The sequence below is a fragment of the Myxocyprinus asiaticus genome, chromosome 6 (assembly GCF_019703515.2).
Source record: "Myxocyprinus asiaticus isolate MX2 ecotype Aquarium Trade chromosome 6, UBuf_Myxa_2, whole genome shotgun sequence".
Lineage (NCBI taxonomy): Eukaryota > Metazoa > Chordata > Actinopteri > Cypriniformes > Catostomidae > Myxocyprinus > Myxocyprinus asiaticus.
This window is the reverse complement of record NC_059349.1, coordinates 6,667,970-6,686,181: the sequence shown is the minus strand read 5'-3', so window position 1 is coordinate 6,686,181 and position 18,212 is coordinate 6,667,970. Positions and strand designations below refer to the sequence as shown.

The 18,212-nt window shown below is 37.6% G+C and overlaps 2 protein-coding genes across 10 annotated transcripts in view; both read left to right on the top strand.

Annotated features, from left to right (window-relative positions):
* The window catches only part of LOC127442891 (gastrula zinc finger protein XlCGF8.2DB-like), a 295,005-nt gene that overhangs the window by 239,178 nt on the left and 37,615 nt on the right, over positions 1–18,212 (top strand). The gene's annotated exons all lie outside the window — the stretch shown is intronic.
* LOC127442925 (gastrula zinc finger protein XlCGF8.2DB-like) lies at positions 883–17,065 on the top strand. Of its 3 annotated transcripts, none has more exons than XM_051701320.1 (3): positions 883–978; positions 8,907–9,068; positions 14,287–17,065. In XM_051701320.1, the coding sequence occupies exons 2-3, from the start codon at positions 8,984–8,986 to the stop codon at positions 15,348–15,350; spliced, it is 1,149 nt and encodes a 382-aa protein (XP_051557280.1). In that variant the 5' UTR covers positions 883–978; positions 8,907–8,983; the 3' UTR covers positions 15,351–17,065. The 3 variants fall into 3 exon arrangements, with proteins under 3 accessions (XP_051557280.1, XP_051557281.1, XP_051557279.1); XM_051701319.1 differs by lacking the exon at positions 883–978 and adding an exon at positions 1,033–1,176; XM_051701321.1 differs by lacking the exon at positions 8,907–9,068 and having other exon boundaries at positions 915–978.

Genomic DNA, 18,212 nt, shown 5'->3' with positions numbered 1-18,212 from the left:
AGCGCCATGCCTACCAGCTGAAATCCACTCTGGATATTGAGGGGTTCTGTGTAGAAGCTGGAGGAACTAAACATGCAGTGCTAGCCGATACCTGATGAAATTACCTGTGATTGCACAATAGTGCGCAACAGTCTGTTTCCAGAAGTAAAAATCCCATTAAGCATTTTTTTCATAGACAAATTGATTTTCAATGATAACTTAAACCTTTAAAGACAGACCTACCTTGAACTCCATGCTTTTTCATCGATGGTATATGTCTTTGTTGAAACCATAAGTACACGTTATTTTTTTGGATTTTTTTCAAAATTTTGAATAGCAGAATTCTTGGTGAACAACTATACTACACTTGGTCCAGCAATCAGAGAACTGTGGACTACATAGTCCAGCAGCGACTGCCCACTTCAATGACAATTTGGTCTCCTTACACCATCAAACTACATTTATATGTGTATATTTCAGAATATTTTGTAGTAAACCTAAAATATATTGTTTCTATACTTATCAACAACCTAAAATCAATAGTTTTAGGTGTTTTTATTGTTTTTTTTTTTTTTATCTAACTGTGTAATTTACAATTCTGTGTTGGATTTTAATTGTGAAAGATATTCTTGTACCTTTGTCTTTTTGTCCAATTTTAAAATACTTTTTATTTATTTTATTTTTTTTTATCAAAGTTTGGAATGCTGTGATTTACCTCATAGCTGGTTGGTTTGGTTCATGGCTTACAACTCTCAAGAAATCGAAAAAAACAAAACAAATGTAATAGAAGTATCGTTTTGGTATCGGTATCGACGATAATTGACTTGAAATTATTGATATCGGATCGAAAAGAAAATAAGTGTTATCGCCCATCCCTAGTAGCCCAGTAGAAGGCGATATTCACGTGAATGCGATTCGCTGAAGAAGACAGTAATGTTCTGATGTCATAAATGCTGCGCCACTGAATGCTCACCGCGCTGCTGTTTACTTTGAGACAAGGTAAGTGTTTCAGTGTAAAAAAACAGTTACGTGTACATCAGTCCTAAATCGAATCGGATTGCACTGTTTAGGTTACATGTAAATATTAAGATACTTTTGGAATTGATCAAATCTGCAAATGTAAACTGTTGTGTCGGTCTGAACAAGCAATGGAAAGATTTAAAACTCAAGCAGATCCATTGAGTGACACGGTGCTTTGTAAGTTACTGCCATGTATTTTTTTTTTTTTTTTTTTTGCCAAGTTGTGTGTGCAAATTATTATTTGGCTGCTGATGACGTTTCGTCATAACGATAAACACATTTACGTTGTAGCTATGAACCATTTTTGCTATTGCAACGTTGTTCATTAAGTTTTCTCGACGTTGTAACAACATGTATCAACTGCGAGACGTTCCAGTCACATCTGTTTATTCCTGATGATGCCTTTGCAACACATCACTCTAGATTACTCATTATTTCTTCGTGTTCTTATATTGTGTGGTAATATTTGTCAATAATCAAACAAAGAATTATGCAATACATTTTTTTTAATATTGTAAATATTTAACATCATTCTTTAAGTAACGGTATAGGTAAAATAATCAATTAGAATAAACGTGCCAACTTTGGAGAGTAAAAATGCAACACAGGATCATAGATCATGAACTTTATTAAAGGTGCACTCAGTAACTTGTGTTTGTCTCATCTTGGATTTACACTGACACCTAGCGGCTTGGATGCAATATAATTTAAAATCAATAGTTTTCAGTTTCAGATGCCATTGTGGAAATTCACTGTTCACAGTCAACCATGATAACTTTTAATCAATGAATGAAAGTGTCAAATAACAGGACGGTTACTGAGATTAAAGGGATGGTTCTCCCAAAAATGAAAATCCTCTCATTATTCGCTCACCCTGATGCCATCCCAGATGTGTATGACTGTCTTTCTTCAGCAGAACACAAAAGAAGATTTTTAGAAGAAGATAGAGCTCTGTCAGTTCCTTAAAATGGAAGTACATGGGTGCCAGCAGTTTGACGGTCTAAAAGTCACATTTGGGCAGCTTAAAAGTAATTCAGTCGATCAATTTGTGTCTTCTGAAGTGAATTGTTAGGTGTATGTAAAAAAATAAATCGATAATGAAAACATTAACTTTTAAAAATGGCTTCCTGCCAGCAGCTGACGTTTACAATATGCATTCATGGTGCTAATACGCTATACGTTGCCATAATATGCAACGGTTACACTATTATTGTCTATATATAATATAACTATGCTGGTGTGTTAATATTGACTGATCGTAACTGACTGAACAGAATTTGGTGATGTTTCGTTTGTGAACTAATCTGTCTTTTTGAACTGATCTTTTAAGTTAACGAATCAAGATGTAACTTGCAGAAATGGTAATTGAACCAATCAATGAACGAATCTTTCTGGTGAACGGAATCAGAAGAATCAAGTCAGTGAAATAATTAAACATCACCACCACTAACGGAAAGTAGGTGAAGCTCCAGATCGCATCTACTAATGATGCAGACCAGTGGCAGAAAGGTGTTTAACAGCCGGTGCAAAGTTTTCCTGAAAGTTTGCGCTGGCGAGCTTTTACAGTGCATCCGGAAAGTATTCACAGCGCTTCACTTTTTCCACATTTTGTTATGTTACAGCCTTATTCTAAAATGGATTAAATTATTTTCCTCAAAATTCTACAGACAATACCCCATAATGACAACGTGAAAGAAGTTTGTTTGAAATCTTTGCAAATTTATAAAAAAAAAAAAACAACAAAAAAAACACATGTACATAAGTATTCACAGCCTTTTCACAAAAATACTTTGTTGAAGCACCTTTGGCACCAATTACAGCCTCAAGTCTTTTTGACTATGATGCTACAAGCTTGGCACACCTATTTTTGGGCAGTTTCTCCCATTCTTCTTTGCAGGACCTCTCAAGCTCCATCAGGTTGGATGGGGAGCGTCAGTGCACAGCCATTTTCAGATCTCTCCAGAGATGTTCAATGGGGTTCAAGTCTGGGCTCTGGCTGGGCCACTCAAGGACATTCACAGAGTTGTCCCGTAGCCACTCCTTTGTTGCCTTGGCTGTGTGCTTAGGGTCGTTGTCCTGTTGGAAGATGAACCGTCGCCCCAGTCTGAGGTCCAGAGTGCTCTGGAGCAGGTTTTCATCAAGGATATCTCTGTACATTGCTGCATTCATCTTTCCCTCGCTCCTGACTAGTCTCCCAGTTCCTGCCACTGAAAAACATCCCCACAGCATGATGCTGCCACCACCATGCTTCACTGTAGGGATGGTATTGGCCAGGTGATGAGCGGTGCCTGGTTTCCTCCAGGCATGACGCTTGCTATTCAGGCCAAAGAGTTCAGTCTTTGTTTCTCATGGTCTGAGAGTCCTTCAGGTGCCTCTTGGCAAACTCCAGGCGGGCTGTCATGTGCCTTTTATTGAGGAGTGGCTTCCGTCTGGCCACTCTACCATACAGGCCTGATTGGTGGAGTGCTGCAGAGATGGTTGTTCTTCTGGAAGGTTCTCCTCTCTCCACAGAGAAATGCTGGAGCTCTGTCAGAGTGACCATCGGGTTCTTGGTCACATCCCTGACTAAGGCCCTTCTCCCCCGATCGCTCAGTTTGGCCGGGCGGCCAGCACTAGGAAGAGTCCTGGTGGTTCCAAACTTCTTCCATTTACGGATGATGGAGACGACTGTGCTCATTGGGACCTTCAGTGCTGCAGAAATTGTTCTGTACCCTTCCCCAAATCTGTGCCTCGATACAATCCTGTCTCTGAGGTCTAGACACAATTCCTTAGACTTCATGGCTTGGTTTGTGCTCTGACATGCACTGTTAACTGTGGGACCTTATATAGAGAGGTGTGTGCCTTTCCAAATTATGTCCAATCAACTGAATTTACCACAGGTGTAGAAAGTAGTAGAAATACATGACACAACTGATCTAAAGGGGATGGTAAGGGGGATGGTGGTTTTACAAGGAGGATGCTTTTTGGTATTTCTTGCAACAAGTTGTAGAAATATCTCAAGGATGATCAGTGGAAACAGGATGCACCTGAGCTCAATTTGGTGTGTCATGGCAAAGGCTGTGAATACTTATGTACATGTGACTTTTTTTTTATTTTTATTATTATTTATTTATTTATTTTTTTGTAATAAATTTGCAAAGATTTCAAACATTTTTTTTTTTCACGTTGTGAAATTTTTGCAAAAAGTGAAACCAGCAGCGGGGGAGAGACGCGCATTTTGAAAGTGAGGGATAAATAAAGAAAAGCAGCCAATAAGTGCCCAGTATATAGATGGGAACTCCTTCAATACTGTTTAAAAAGCATCCCAGGGTGATACCTCAAGAAGTTGGTTGAGAAAATGTCAAGAGTACATGTCTGCAAATTCTAGGCAAATGGTGAATACTTTGAAGATGCTGAAATATAACACAGTTTTGATTTTATTTGGGATTTTGTTTAGTCACAACACAATTCCCATAGTTCCATTTATGTTATTCCATAGTTTTGATGACTTTACTATTATTCTAAAATGTGAAAAAAAAAAAAAAACAATAACATTATTATAATGAATGTGTTTCAAAACTTTTGACCGGTAGTGTATGTAACACTGAATATAATGTAAAATAATGCTATGGGTGAATATAATCCTAATGTCATGTCTGATTTGATTTCATCAGTAAATTTTAAGTGAATATGCATGTACTTCCATTACATTTTTTTTTTTAATTTTTGAAAATAATATTTAGATGTTATCAGAGACAATATTATTTTAGAAAGATAAAATTGTATTTTAAAATATTTATAAATGTAATCAGTAACCATGTGTAAGCAGCATATGTACAGTATCTAACACAATTAAAATTGTGTGTAAGCAGAATTATTATCTAATATTTCCATCTGGTGTCCACATTGCCCTGTTCTGGACTGATTTTTAGTCCCAGCACATCTCTGATGGATCATTTTGCACTTTTAAAGGGTTCATGAAATGCTCTTATATATATATATATATATATATATATATATGTTTTATCATCTTCCCTGAGGTCCACTGATAATTATAGTAACATTTTTTTTTAAATTTTTTTTTTATTTGCATTAAAACAGTCATAATTTAATAATATATGATCATTTTGCACCCTGGTTTTGGCCCTCTGTCTGAAATGCTCGGTTTTGGCATAACAACATAAATGCACCCTTAACACTTTAACATAAACGGCCACTGTTCTGATTGACTAATATCGTGCAGCCCCTCGAACAGAGCCATTTTTGAAACTCAGTAGGAAGAAACTGAATAAGCACCAAAACATTATCAAACTAAATGTCAGGGTTTACACATAACACCCATCCAACACATTGCATCCAGATATATTAAACTGTTCATCTCAAGCACAACAGTTAACACTCACACCCATCTACACCGGACGCAACAGTCACGTCAAAAGCAATAGAACCCATTATAATCAAAGATGCTGTCTACCATGGAAGCATCCGTTGTGGCGCGTCACATCAAAAGTAAAGAGATATCCCGTTCTAATTAGCGCTGCATGTGCTGGCGCTACTACTGCCACCAGCACAAATAAACGGTTTAGAAAGTTTGTCGATGTGCCCGGTTTAGACAGCCTCAAGCCGTTGCATTGCGTTGCGTTGCGTCGCATCAACGGACGCACCCGGTGTAAACAGGGCGTCAGCAAGTCAGTCACGATGATATATACATGAATTAAACTGTTTACTCACATTTTTTGCGATTGCGTCGAAGTATTTTTAACTGCCCCATCCTTCAATAACAGTTCCTTTGCAAACCTTGAATCGTACCAACAACTAAAAATATTGCAGATGGGCTAAAGAAAGCATCCATGACGTGTTTGTGCTCAAAACAGCAGGGCAGCAGCTGAATGAGAGAGCTTGTCCTCTTCAGAGTTGTAACTTGACACCGCGTCTTTTAAAAGCAGCCTGAGATATGTATCAAGTGGTCAAAGACATCTGTCTGTGCATGTTTATGTAGAAAAACATTTAAATCTGGACCGGCACATGAAGGTGTCCTGTGTAAGTCCACTTTGGATGAATCTCCCATGACAGGCCCCATCTTTCTTATCTTCACCTGGGTGACTGACTGAAAACCAGTGGGTGGGGCCAAGGGTGCAATGATGGAAAAATAGGCATTGCATATGCAGATGTATTTGGTCCATGTGACGTCACAAGTTCCACGAATTCCAAACGTCAATTATACATATGTCTTTAAAGAAATAATAAACAAAAACTTTCAATCTTATATTTTCTTCATTCAAGCTTAATTTAAAGAATTGTGAACCGAACAGTGAGTTCATTATTGTGAACTGAATCATGAGATGATTGAATCAACCCTACTGAACGCAGAATGACACAGTTCAGCGTAACTGCAGTGCTTCAGGGTGATCCTCGCTGCTCATTCAAAAGCGCAGAACTGCAAGATAATATTGTGGGTACACACCTAGTTCAGCCTTTTTTTTTTTACTGTAACTATTTATTTTAGTGTTAGAATCAGCAAAAGAATTCAATATCTCCACATCACCTCACAAATATAGTAACATTACTCACAGCAGAGGATTTAAGGTCCGAAAGTGATCATCTTGAAATGTATAGTTGATTCGGCTCCCTTGATTGCTATAATTGCAGCACATTAAAGGACTAAAGCATTAAAGTGATGAAACTTCTTGCAGAGGGCTTTACCGTGCTGTCTATTATTCACTGTACATCACAGCAAGCTATCATCGTGCAAAAACTCTCACCAAGAAGTTATGTCTCTTAATTAATGAGAATTGCATCTCCCATTAAAATCACCACCACTAAAAATATGTAGTTGTTAGTTAGTAGTTGAGTTGTTGGACGAGTAGTCGATAAGTCGACCAACCTGGCACATTCCTAATATTTATGCTGTTTATTTTTTATAAATCCCACTGTGTGCGCTGGAAATTGTGTATGCACATTTCAATGCCCATTTTGTGCATATGCCCCTAGACATATTGGAGAAAGTTTTGGTCCTAAGTACCTTTTCAGCCAGACTACTACTATGAAGAAGTTTACTTAACATGCGAACTATGTGATGGCTGTCATTAAAGCTGTATTAAATCACGGAGAATTCATATTTATATATATATACAGGTGCTGGTCATATAATTAGAATATCATCAAAAAGTTGATTTATTTCACTAATTTCATTCAAAAAGTGAAACTTGTATATTATATTCATTCATTACACACAGACTGATATATTTCAAATGTTTATTTCTTTTAATTTTGATTATTATAACTGACAACTAAGGAAAATCCCAAATTCAGTATCTCAGAAAATTAGAATATTACTTAAGACCAATACAAAGAAAGGATTTTTAGAAATCTTGGCCAACTGAAAAGTATGAACATGAAAAGTATGAGCATGTACAGCACTCAATACTTAGTTGGGGCTCCTTTTGCCTGAATTACTGCAGCAATGCGGCGTGGCATGGAGTCGATCAGTCTGTGGCACTGCTCAGGTGTTATGAGAGCCCAGGTTGCTCTGATAGTGGCCTTCAGCTCTTCTGCATTGTTGGGTCTGGCATATCGCATCTTCCTCTTCACAATACCCCATAGATTTTCTATGGGGTTAAGGTCAGGCGAGTTTGCTGGCCAATTAAGAACAGGGATACCATGGTCCTTAAACCAGATACTGGTTGCTTTGGCACTGTGTGCAGGTGCCAAGTCCTGTTGGAAAATGAAATCTGCATCTCCATAAAGTTGGTCAGCAGCAGGAAGCATGAAGTGCTCTAAAACTTCCTGGTATACGGCTGCGTTGACCTTGGACCTCAGAAAACACAGTGGACCAACACCAGCAGATGACATGGCACCCCAAACCATCACTGACTGTGGAAACTTTACACTGGACCTCAAGCAACGTGGATTGTGTGCCTCTCCTCTCTTCCTCCAGACTCTGGGACCCTGATTTCCAAAGGAAATGCAAAATTTACTTTCATCAGAGAACATAACTTTGGACCACTCAGCAGCAGTCCAGTCCTTTTTGTCTTTAGCCCAGGCGAGACGCTTCAGACGCTGTCTGTTGTTCAAGAGTGGCTTGACACAAGGAATGCAACAGCTGAAACCCATGTCTTGCATACGTCTGTGCGTAGTGGTTCTCCCCCACATTTTTGAATGGGTTTTGTTTCACAATCCTCTCCAGGGTGCGGTTATCCCTATTGCTTGTACACTTTTTTTCTACCACATCTTTTCCTTCCCTTCGCCTCTCTATTAATGTGCTTGGACACAGAGCTCTGTGAACAGCCAGCCTCTTTTGCAATGACCTTTTGTGTCTTGCCCTCCTTGTGCAACGTGTCAATGGTCGTCTTTTGGACAACTGTCAAGTCAGCAGTCTTCCCCATGATTGTGTAGCGTACAGAACTAGACTGAGAGACCATTTAAAGGCCTTTGCAGGTGTTTTGAGTTAATTAGCTGATTAGAGTGTGGCACCAGGTGTCTTCAATATTGAACCTTTTCACAATATTCTAATTTTCTGAGATACTGAATTTGGGATTTTCCTTAGTTGTCAGTTATAATCATCAAAATTAAAATAAATAAACATTTGAAATATATCAGTCTGTGTGTAATGAATGAATATAATATACAAGTTTCACTTTTTGAATGGAATTAGTGAAATAAATCAACTTTTTGATGATATTCTAATTATATGACCAGCACCTGTGTGTGTGTGTGTGTGTGTATGTATATATGTATGTATGTGTATGTGTGTGTGTGTATATATATATATATATATATATATATATATATATATATATATATATATATATATATATATATATATATATATATATAAACTGATTGCAATGCCTCTTAGATTAATCATCATTAATTATTGTATCTATATATGGCCCTAATATTCTTTTGTGGCAATTTCTCTTTTATAGTTTTAACAAAGTAAAACCAACACCAAATACCCCCTGGAACCTGCTCAATACTCTTCGCTACACAAACCCCTGAAAAGATGGAGTTTGTTAAAGAGGAAAGCGAAGACATTTGTATTTCAGAACCTTTTAGACTGAAGAATGAAGATACTGAGGAGCAAAAAGGTTGGTGTCCATTCTTAATTTACCGACTACTGAGGAACATTAAGGTAATACCTTAAGTCAGTGTTCTAGATTTGGTAGCTGAAGTACTAAAATCACAGGAGCTGTAAAAGTAAAACAGTTAAACAGGAGAAATATAGAAAAATGAAATCCATCTCAGTTAATTGTCCTCATGACAACTGTTTTCATTGGCAGTTACTGAGGTGGACTCTCCTGATTTCTGCAGTGACTAATGAGCTTCCGTTCACAATGCTGATCTGATGAGTCATTGGCCTTCCGAATTACTTTGCTGAATACATTGAGCTCTATGGAGTGAAGGGTCACCTCAAGCATTGTAGTGTGCCACTCAAAGATAGTAAGATATTGCCAGACTGGTATATTTTTTGGGGGGGATTTAACCAGGGCTCAAGTTGAGGGGGGATGCGAGGGGATGCCATCCCCCTTGTTGCAAGAAATACCAAAAAGCATCCTCCTTGTAAAACCACCATCCCCCCCTTACCATCCCCTTTAGATCAGTTGTGTCATGTATTGCTGAGAACTAATCATGCAAGTAAAATATGTAATATTTAATTTTAATAAATAACAGACTTTAAGGGCGATTAGCTGGTCAGAATTAGATTTCGACATGTGTGAGGTTGCCAGATTTCAATAGGTGAAATCCCCCAATCAGATCTGGACACTTGTACAGTTTGGATATATGCTGCCAGGATGAAGCTTTAGTTCCACAATCTGGCAACCTTGAGCGTGCAAGCTCTCTCTCCACTGCGAAAAAAGACGCCGGTTTTCTGAAAACACTGGCAAGTATTTCTGAGTTTGTGATGGGTTGACTTGTCCTTCCTAGTGTTCACATGAAAATTATGCCACAAATTTTCAAATGTTTCACGCACTTTCTAACTTGGTCAAGTAGTAGATTGGAGTAGAAAAAATGTGTGTCTGCAGTGGGCGAGCGATCTAGAAAAAAACCTTTCATGATCCTAACGTGGATTCTTTTCACAAAATGATAAAATATAATTACAGAAGGTAACGTGCATATTATGTCCATGTGTCCTAAGGGTCAATGAAGTGACGCTCATTTTTGTACTGATCTATTCAATTAAAAATACATAAATGCAATTCACACAAACCATTTACTTGAATACACCTCTTCTATGATGAACATTTTTCAATTGATGAGTTTAAAGTCATATTGATATTTTTTTCTGGGGCTTACAGTTTAAAAAAAAAAAAAAAAAAAAAGGCTGTCTCATTAAAATCTGAAATTCCGGAAAAAGGAAATGTTGGCATGACTAGTGCAGAATAATAATTTATTGTTATTTCTAAAAAAAAAAAAATAAACAGTGAAACAATTGTTTTAAAATATGATAATAATAATAAAATAAAAAAACTTTGACCACATCATCCCCCTTAAAAAATTAAATACAAATCGACCACTGGATTTAACTGCTAACGTCCTTCTGAACGTCTGGAAGTTTGGGTTCTGAACAGACGCTCTGTCCACTTGAGGAGGTAGTCTCGGTCCGATTTTTAAAATTTGTTTGTGGAGAGAATGCAATCCAACCCAGCAGACCAACGAGCCAAACAGTATTCCTATTAGTATACCTGATGGATCTTTGGAAAAGTCAAGTATGTAGGTAAAGCCGCATTTAGTTGTATACACAATAGACATTTCATATTTCACAATACATTGTTTCAAAGCAGCTTTACAGAAAATAATATTGTAGTTTTTAGAGGTTGACCGATATATTGGATTTACAGATTAATCGGGGCCGATAGTTGTGTTTTTTTAACTATCGGCTATCGGAACAAATCAACTGTGATGGTTTCCGACAGTTATTTTTGGTTTTATTCCTCTGTTGCCTATGCCGGAGGGTTCTACAGTCTGAACTCCTTGGTTCAACAATATAACAGCACCCTCTAGAGTTTAAATGAACAATCACTGACTCCTCATGGAGTTTGTTGACTAGGCTATTCATAGAGATGGACGCTTTCAAAAGTGGGTTTGAAACATTGACAGAGAAAAGCCAATTTATGTATACAATACACAATATTATTATTGTTATGGTACTATAAATCAGTCATTTAAGACATCCAAAGGTGGTTTGATAATTAAATTGTTTATAACTAAACGCTGCACTGGAGAATTGCATTGCTGACAAGGTGGAGAGGATAACATAAGAGCTATCATTCGCTGTTTGAATGGTTGGAACAATATTACACAGTCAAGGATGGAAACTGCTTACCTCTTAATACGCTGTTTTGAAAAGAAAAAAAGTCACTTATGAATTTGTGCAGAGTTATTTTTTTTATTTTTTTCTTCTTTCCAGGATTGAGGGTCGTCCAATATATTCCAGTCAGGTTATAAACAAGAGCACTTCGAAGTGAATTTATAAGTTAATCATCAGTAATAAATGAATCGTTAATGCCAACCTTATATGAATATGCTGCCTGGGCACCATCACTTCAAAAGAATTCAACTTGTATACTGACCTCTGAGCAACACCAAGATCATCACTGTAAATCGTAACATCTCCTTGACCCTTCAGGTGGGGTTCATGTTTATAACAACAGCCTGGGGGAGTAGACACATTTAAACTAATGTATTCATTTAAGCCAGGTTTCTGTCAGACATTGTGCATCAAAACTATGATCTGTAATAGTAACTTCATTTTACAATTAGTGCTTTGTGAGAAAGAAACTTGAGTAAATGGTTTTTTTTTTAATTTCTTGTAATTTTTCCAGTTTGATATCAACCGTTTTTTATCTAGATGACTTAAAGGTTTTGTGTTTTGTAATTTGGGGAACAGACACAGTCTCTAAATGATATCTATGTGACTCTAGGTGACAGACTTGTGTCTGACATCATTTCTGCAAGTTTACACACCTCTTTAAAGATAAAGTGTGTAATTTCTGCACCAGTAGAGCCACCTAATCTGCAATTAATCAAACAACCAATGGCATTAATTGGTGGGGGAAAAATCTGTTTGTGTAAGGCTGGTCAGGTCGCTCAAAACACATTTGTTTTATTATTTCAAATAAACGCCTCTCACTGGCCTGACGCCACACCCACTATGTCTGTCTCTTGCTCACCCCGCCACATCACATAGAAAAAATACTTGATCTCTGACCCCCTTTACACCTGGTATAAAATGCATTTCGGGTGGTCCGATCATAAGTGGCCAGTGTTAAATACAGGCGTAAACGTGGTCTAAAACGTTTTGTGATCGGATCACAAAAAACCACATACAGAGGTAGTCAAAAACGCATGTGACCAACTCGCCTTTGAGTTGTGAAACGCAATCCATCCTGAATTTATCCCAGACAGCAGCAAAGCGCCACCCCTCACCTGTCAACCAACCACAGTGCTAAAACAAGAGTTTAAACTTTTCCGGTTATGTGCTTATTTCAAAAGAAAAAACCTTCCGATCGGAAGTAAATTCATGTACAAACATAAGCATGCACATGACAAGCACATATCTCAAGCTTAGCTAACGCAGGTATTCCACTAAAACATTTGATAATTCTGCTGGAAATGTTGCTTTGTGCTTGGATTGGTTATGTTTGAGTGATCAATGATCGATTAAGCTCCTCAATTTTCAATTTAATAAATTTAGCCAAAATGTGTTCAGTAATTATGCCAGCACATAGAGAAAAGGCTGTCTGTATGGTCATCTGCTGTTTGAGGGTGCACTGCCGCTTGCAGAAACACAGAATAAAGTCAGCAACACAGAATAAAAACAGCTTGTAAAGATGAAATGGGGATTCAATGTAGTGAAGGGTTTCTCTAAAGAAGAACATTACATTTATTGCATAAATAGAGATGGTGTGTTGAAGTACAACATGACAACAAGTAGTGTTGATCTGCTTGTCTCCCTTAATCATCCACACTGACAATCACGTCAGTTTTTGCCGGGAGAGCATGCAGGTACATTCACCTGAAATTTCACCGTCACCAGTGTAGAGGTACAATGCCTATAGAAAATCATCAAACCCCTTAGGAATAGTCACTTTTTTTTGTCTTGCAGCCTGAAATCAAAACCCATTAAAAACAATTCCAGTTTATTTACAGATTTAGCCGTACAACATTCAAGTAATGAAAAAAGGCAACATTTCCAAAAAATGTATAAAAAATTAAAAACTAGAATAGCAGGGTTTGAAAAGTGATGATACCCATGGATTTAATACAGCTTTAATGACAGCCATCACTCTCTTTGGATATGTCTCTACAAGCTTCATGCACCTAGATAGGGGAATATTTGCCCATTCTTCCTTGCAGAATTGCTAGTTCATTCAAATTGCAGAGTGAGCGATGATGGACTGCCCTCTTCAAGTCCATCCACAGGTTTTGCAATGTATTTAGGGCTCTGACTTGGCCACTCAAGGACTTTGACCTTCCTATCCTAAAGGTTTTTTTTTTTTTGGTTTTTTTTTTGGCAGTGTATTTAGGGTCATTGTCATGATGAAATGGTAACTACCTGCCCATCTTCAGTTGTTGAGCAGAGGGCCACCAATTTTATGTAAGAATTTGGGTGTACATGGCAGCATCCATTTTTCGTTAAATCCTGACCAATTGCCCAGTCTCAGCTGAAGAGAAACACCCCCACAACATAATGTTGCCACCATCATGCTTCACAGTATATATGTTATGTTCTGGGTGGTGTGCTGTGTTTTTCTCCAGATATAGCGCTTTAATTTTAGTCCAGAAAGTTACATTTTTGTCTCATCTGACCATAAAATATTTTGACACATGGCATCAGAATCCTCCAAGTATTTTTTTCTTTTTTTCATAAAGTGCAAACGAGACTTGGTGTGGCACTTCTTCAAAAGAGGCTTCATTCTTGCCACCTTGCCATACAGGCTAGCTTATCATAAAGCTTGGGAGATTTGTTTTCACATGCACAGACCGATCAATCTCAGCCATAAGGGCTTGTAAATCCTTAAAAATTGCCTTTGGCCTCTTGATAGCTTCCCTGATCGATATCCTCCTGGCACGGTCGTCCAGTTTTGGAGGGACGGCCCGATCTAGGCAAGGTTTTGGTGGCGCCATGCGCTTTCCACTTCTTAATAATGCTCTGAAATAAAAAATGCTATTTCAAATTAGACTAAAATCGATTTGCTGTTAATGATGTTAATAAGTCTCAAATATCTCTTGCTTTGTGCTGTTTGTTTCATTTCACATTTATCCCTCTTGTATTGATTTTTGACTTTTATTTTTTCATTTTAGAGCTGACGGACGTGAAAGAGGAAAGTCAAGCACTGAATGAAGTAGAGGACAAATATCAGTGTCAGAAACCTGATGATTTAGAAACTGGAGAAAAGTCTTTTAGTGGCTCACAGACTGAAAAGAAACAAAAAAGAACTCGAAGAACAAAAAACATAAAATCTTTCACCTGCCCTCATTGTGGAAAGATTTTCACACATAAAGGAACCCTTAATATCCACATAAGAATTCACACTGGAGAGAGGCCTTACGTCTGCCCTCAGTGTGAAAAGAGTTTTAGACATAAAGGACACCTTAATATCCATATAAGAACTCACACTGGAGAGACGCCTTATACATGCCATCAGTGTGGAAAGAGTTTTAAGCAGAATGTAAATCTTACATATCACATGAGAATTCACACTGGAGAGAAGCCTTTCACTTGCCAGCTGTGTGGAAAGAGTTTCAGACACAAAGCAAGTCTCAAGGAGCACATGAGAACTCACACTGGAGAGAAACATTTTACATGCTTTCAGTGTGGAAAGAGGTTTAGAAATCCAAGTAGCCTAAGTAGGCATATACATATTCACTCTGAAAAACAATTACATCACTGTTCCCAGTGTGGCAAGAGTTTCAAACAGGCAAACAGTCTCAGACTTCATCAGCGCTATCACTCTGCAGAAAAGCCTTTCAACTGTGATCAGTGTGGTAAAAAATTTATTTTTGCATCGGTGTTAAAAAGACACTTGAAAATTCATGCAAATGAGAAACCTTACAGCTGCACTGTTTGTGGAAAGAGTTTTTCCCAGCTAAGTTATATTAAACAGCACCAGAAAATACATTTCGGTGAGAAATCCTATGTATGCTCAGACTGTGGTAAAGCTTTTATTAGAGCTGATGACTTGAAAGCGCATCAAAGAATTCATACTGGAGAAAAACCTCACAAGTGCTCGCATTGTGAAAAGAGTTTCAAACGGCGCAGCCAGCAGCAAGCGCATGAAAAAATGCATACTAGTGAGAATCAATACTACTGCTCTCCATGTGAAAAGAGTTACAGCTCATTGAGTACTCTACAGAGACATAAATAATTTTGCCCAAATTTGTCATGGTGAGAATTTTATTGAATCTTGATCATGTGAAAGAGACCAAAAGAGTGATATGGTTTTGGAAGTTTAACCAGCCAACAACTCCCATAGAGTGGATAAAATAAGGGGTGGCAAACGCTAATTTGATCTAGGACTGGACGAAATGGCAAAAAAAAAAAAAAAGAAATGGGATAACATGAGAACTGCAAAATACACTGCCTGGTCGCATACTCTAATATTTCGTTGGCATTGTTTCGACAACCTTATGCAACATCACAACATTTATTTCCGTCCAGAGTTGCATTCATATTTGTGCTGAGATCTTGTACTGATGACGGGAGAGTCGAACCACTCCGTAAAGTGTTCTCCAGCACATCTCAAAGACTTTCAATGGGGTTAAGGTCAGGACTCTGTGGTGGCCAATTCATGTGTGAATTTGATTCCTCATGCTTCCTGAACCACTCTTTCACAATTTGAGCTCAATGAATCTTGGCATTGTCATCCTGGAATATGCCTGTGCCATCAGAGAAGAAAAAATCCCTTGATGGGATAACCTAGTCATTCAGTACATTCAGGTAGTCAGCTGACTTCATTTTATTGTCACATAACGTTGTTGAGCCTAGACCTGACCAATGGAAGCAACCCCAGATCATAACACTACCTCCACAGGCTTGTACAGTGGGCATTATGCATGACAGGTGCATCGTTTCATGCACTTCCCTTCTTACCCTGACATGCTCATTGCTTTGGAATAGGGTAAATCTGGACTCATCAGACCACATGACCTTTATTCGTTGCTCCGCAGCCCAATCTTTATGCTCCCTTGCAAATTGAAGTTGTTTTCTCAGATTAGTCTCACTAACAAGTGGCTTTCTAGTGGCCACACAGATATTTAGTCCCAATCCTGTAAATTCTCGTTGCATTGTGCGTCTGGAAATACTCTTACTTTCACTATTAAACATAGCCGTGAGTTCTACTGTCGATTTTTTTACGATGTGACTTCAAGCGTTTTAGTGATCTCCGATCACATCATTCAAGATTTTTTTCCGACCACATTTTTTCCACGAAGTTGATGCTTCACCACTACCCTTCCAGGTTTTAATAATGCGTTGGACAGTTCTTAACCCAATTCCAGTGATTTCAGCAATCTCCTTAGTTGTTTTCTTTGCTTTATGCAGTCCAATAATTTGCCCCTTCTGAAACATAGTAACATCTTTTCCATGACCACGTGATACGTCTTCCGGCATTGTTGTTTAAGAAATGAGAAGCTACACACTGCATCAGTTAGGGTTAAAATAATTTTTGCCAGCTGAAACATTAATCACTGCAATAATGATCCAAAAATAGGCTTATTTAAATCCAAATGGTGATTTTTGGTCAGGCAGTGTACTTAGCCATTGTAGTCATTAATTTTTATCTAAACAAAGGCTCTAGAAAGTTATCTAGAAATCAATACCTAGACATTATTAAGTTTATCTAGAAAGTACTCTTTACTAGTATATCGTAGATGTTAGGATCTCAGGAAGGTGGTTATTAAAGGTCAAGGTTTCAATACCATGGGTGATTGGCCTTCGGACCCATGAACTCCATGTAAAAAAAATTTTTTTTTTTTTTTTTAAATTGACTTTATCTTTTCTTTATCATTTCAATTTGAAACACATTGAATTACCACTGAAATGTGCTATATAAATAAACTGACCTTGCCTATATCAAAACAATTGTATGTATAATCATAAGCTCCTGAAGATTGAGTCCAGACATCAGAAAATACAACTTGCATTACGGACATAAAAAAAAAAAAAAAATAGATGGAAAAAGGAATCTCATCTGTCCCATTAATCTCAAATGTTTTCCATTGACAATTTGACTTTCAACTTGTAAACCTTAAAAGACAGACATACCTTGAGCTCCGAGGTTGTTCATCGATGATATTTGCTTCCATTGAAGCCATCCATCTGCATTATTTCAACTTCATTGTTAAAAAATCGTGTTTGATATAGCGGTATTCATGGTTAACAACTACATTACCTGTGGTACAGCAGAGAAAAATTACCAATCAGAGAACTGCGGCCAACCAAGCCCGTGAAATGTGCCTCTGAGCCACCGCCCACTCCAGTGACGCACTGTGAATGACATAATTGAGTCGGTGTCTTTTCACCCTTAAACTACTTATCTATTTGAACATATCTGAATATTTTGCAATAAACGTAGAATATATTGTTTCTATACTTCTAATCAACAACCTAAAATCACTAGTTTTATATTTTAGTCATTGACATAATTCGCAATGCTTCATGGGATTGTAGTTTGTGCCCTTATGAAAGACGGTAAGTACACAGTCTTGTACCTCTTTTTTTTTTTTTTTTTTTGTCCAGTTTTCAAATAATTTTTGCCTCAAAACAAAGTTTGTGATGTTATTCACATCGGAACTGGTTGGCTTGGTTCATGGCTTACAACTCTTTTATGAAGGATTTTATGAAAAGTCTATGGGAAAAATAAATGTGGGAAAAACACTTCCTGAACCCAGACAGCTGAATAAGTTGGCAGGCACTGTTGAGCTCCTCTGTGGTGGAATAAGCTTTTAACCTCCACACTGGAACCATCTCAACATTCAAGAACCAGCTGAAAACACATCTGTTCCAAGAGCACTTGACCAATCCTCACTAAATGCATTTACTTACTATTTAACAATGAAAAAATAAAAAAGGCTGTCTGCCAAATTCAAGCCATTTTGAGAACTTGGCTGTGCAATACTGGAGATATTGTTGACTTTTGTATGACAAATTGGTTGCTATGTTCCTCATTTGTCACTTTGGAAAAAAGTTTTTGCTAAATGACTAAATCATAAGGAAATCAAATTATTTT

Excerpts from the sequence above, each read along its gene's own strand:
- LOC127442925 (XM_051701320.1), top strand. The coding sequence starts at position 8,984 with ATGGAGTTTGTTAAAGAGGAAAGCGAAGACATTTGTATTTCAGAACCT. Across the intron at positions 9,069-14,286 it reads AGATACTGAGGAGCAAAAAG|AGCTGACGGACGTGAAAGAG; the intron begins GTTGGTGTCCAT and ends TTTTCATTTTAG.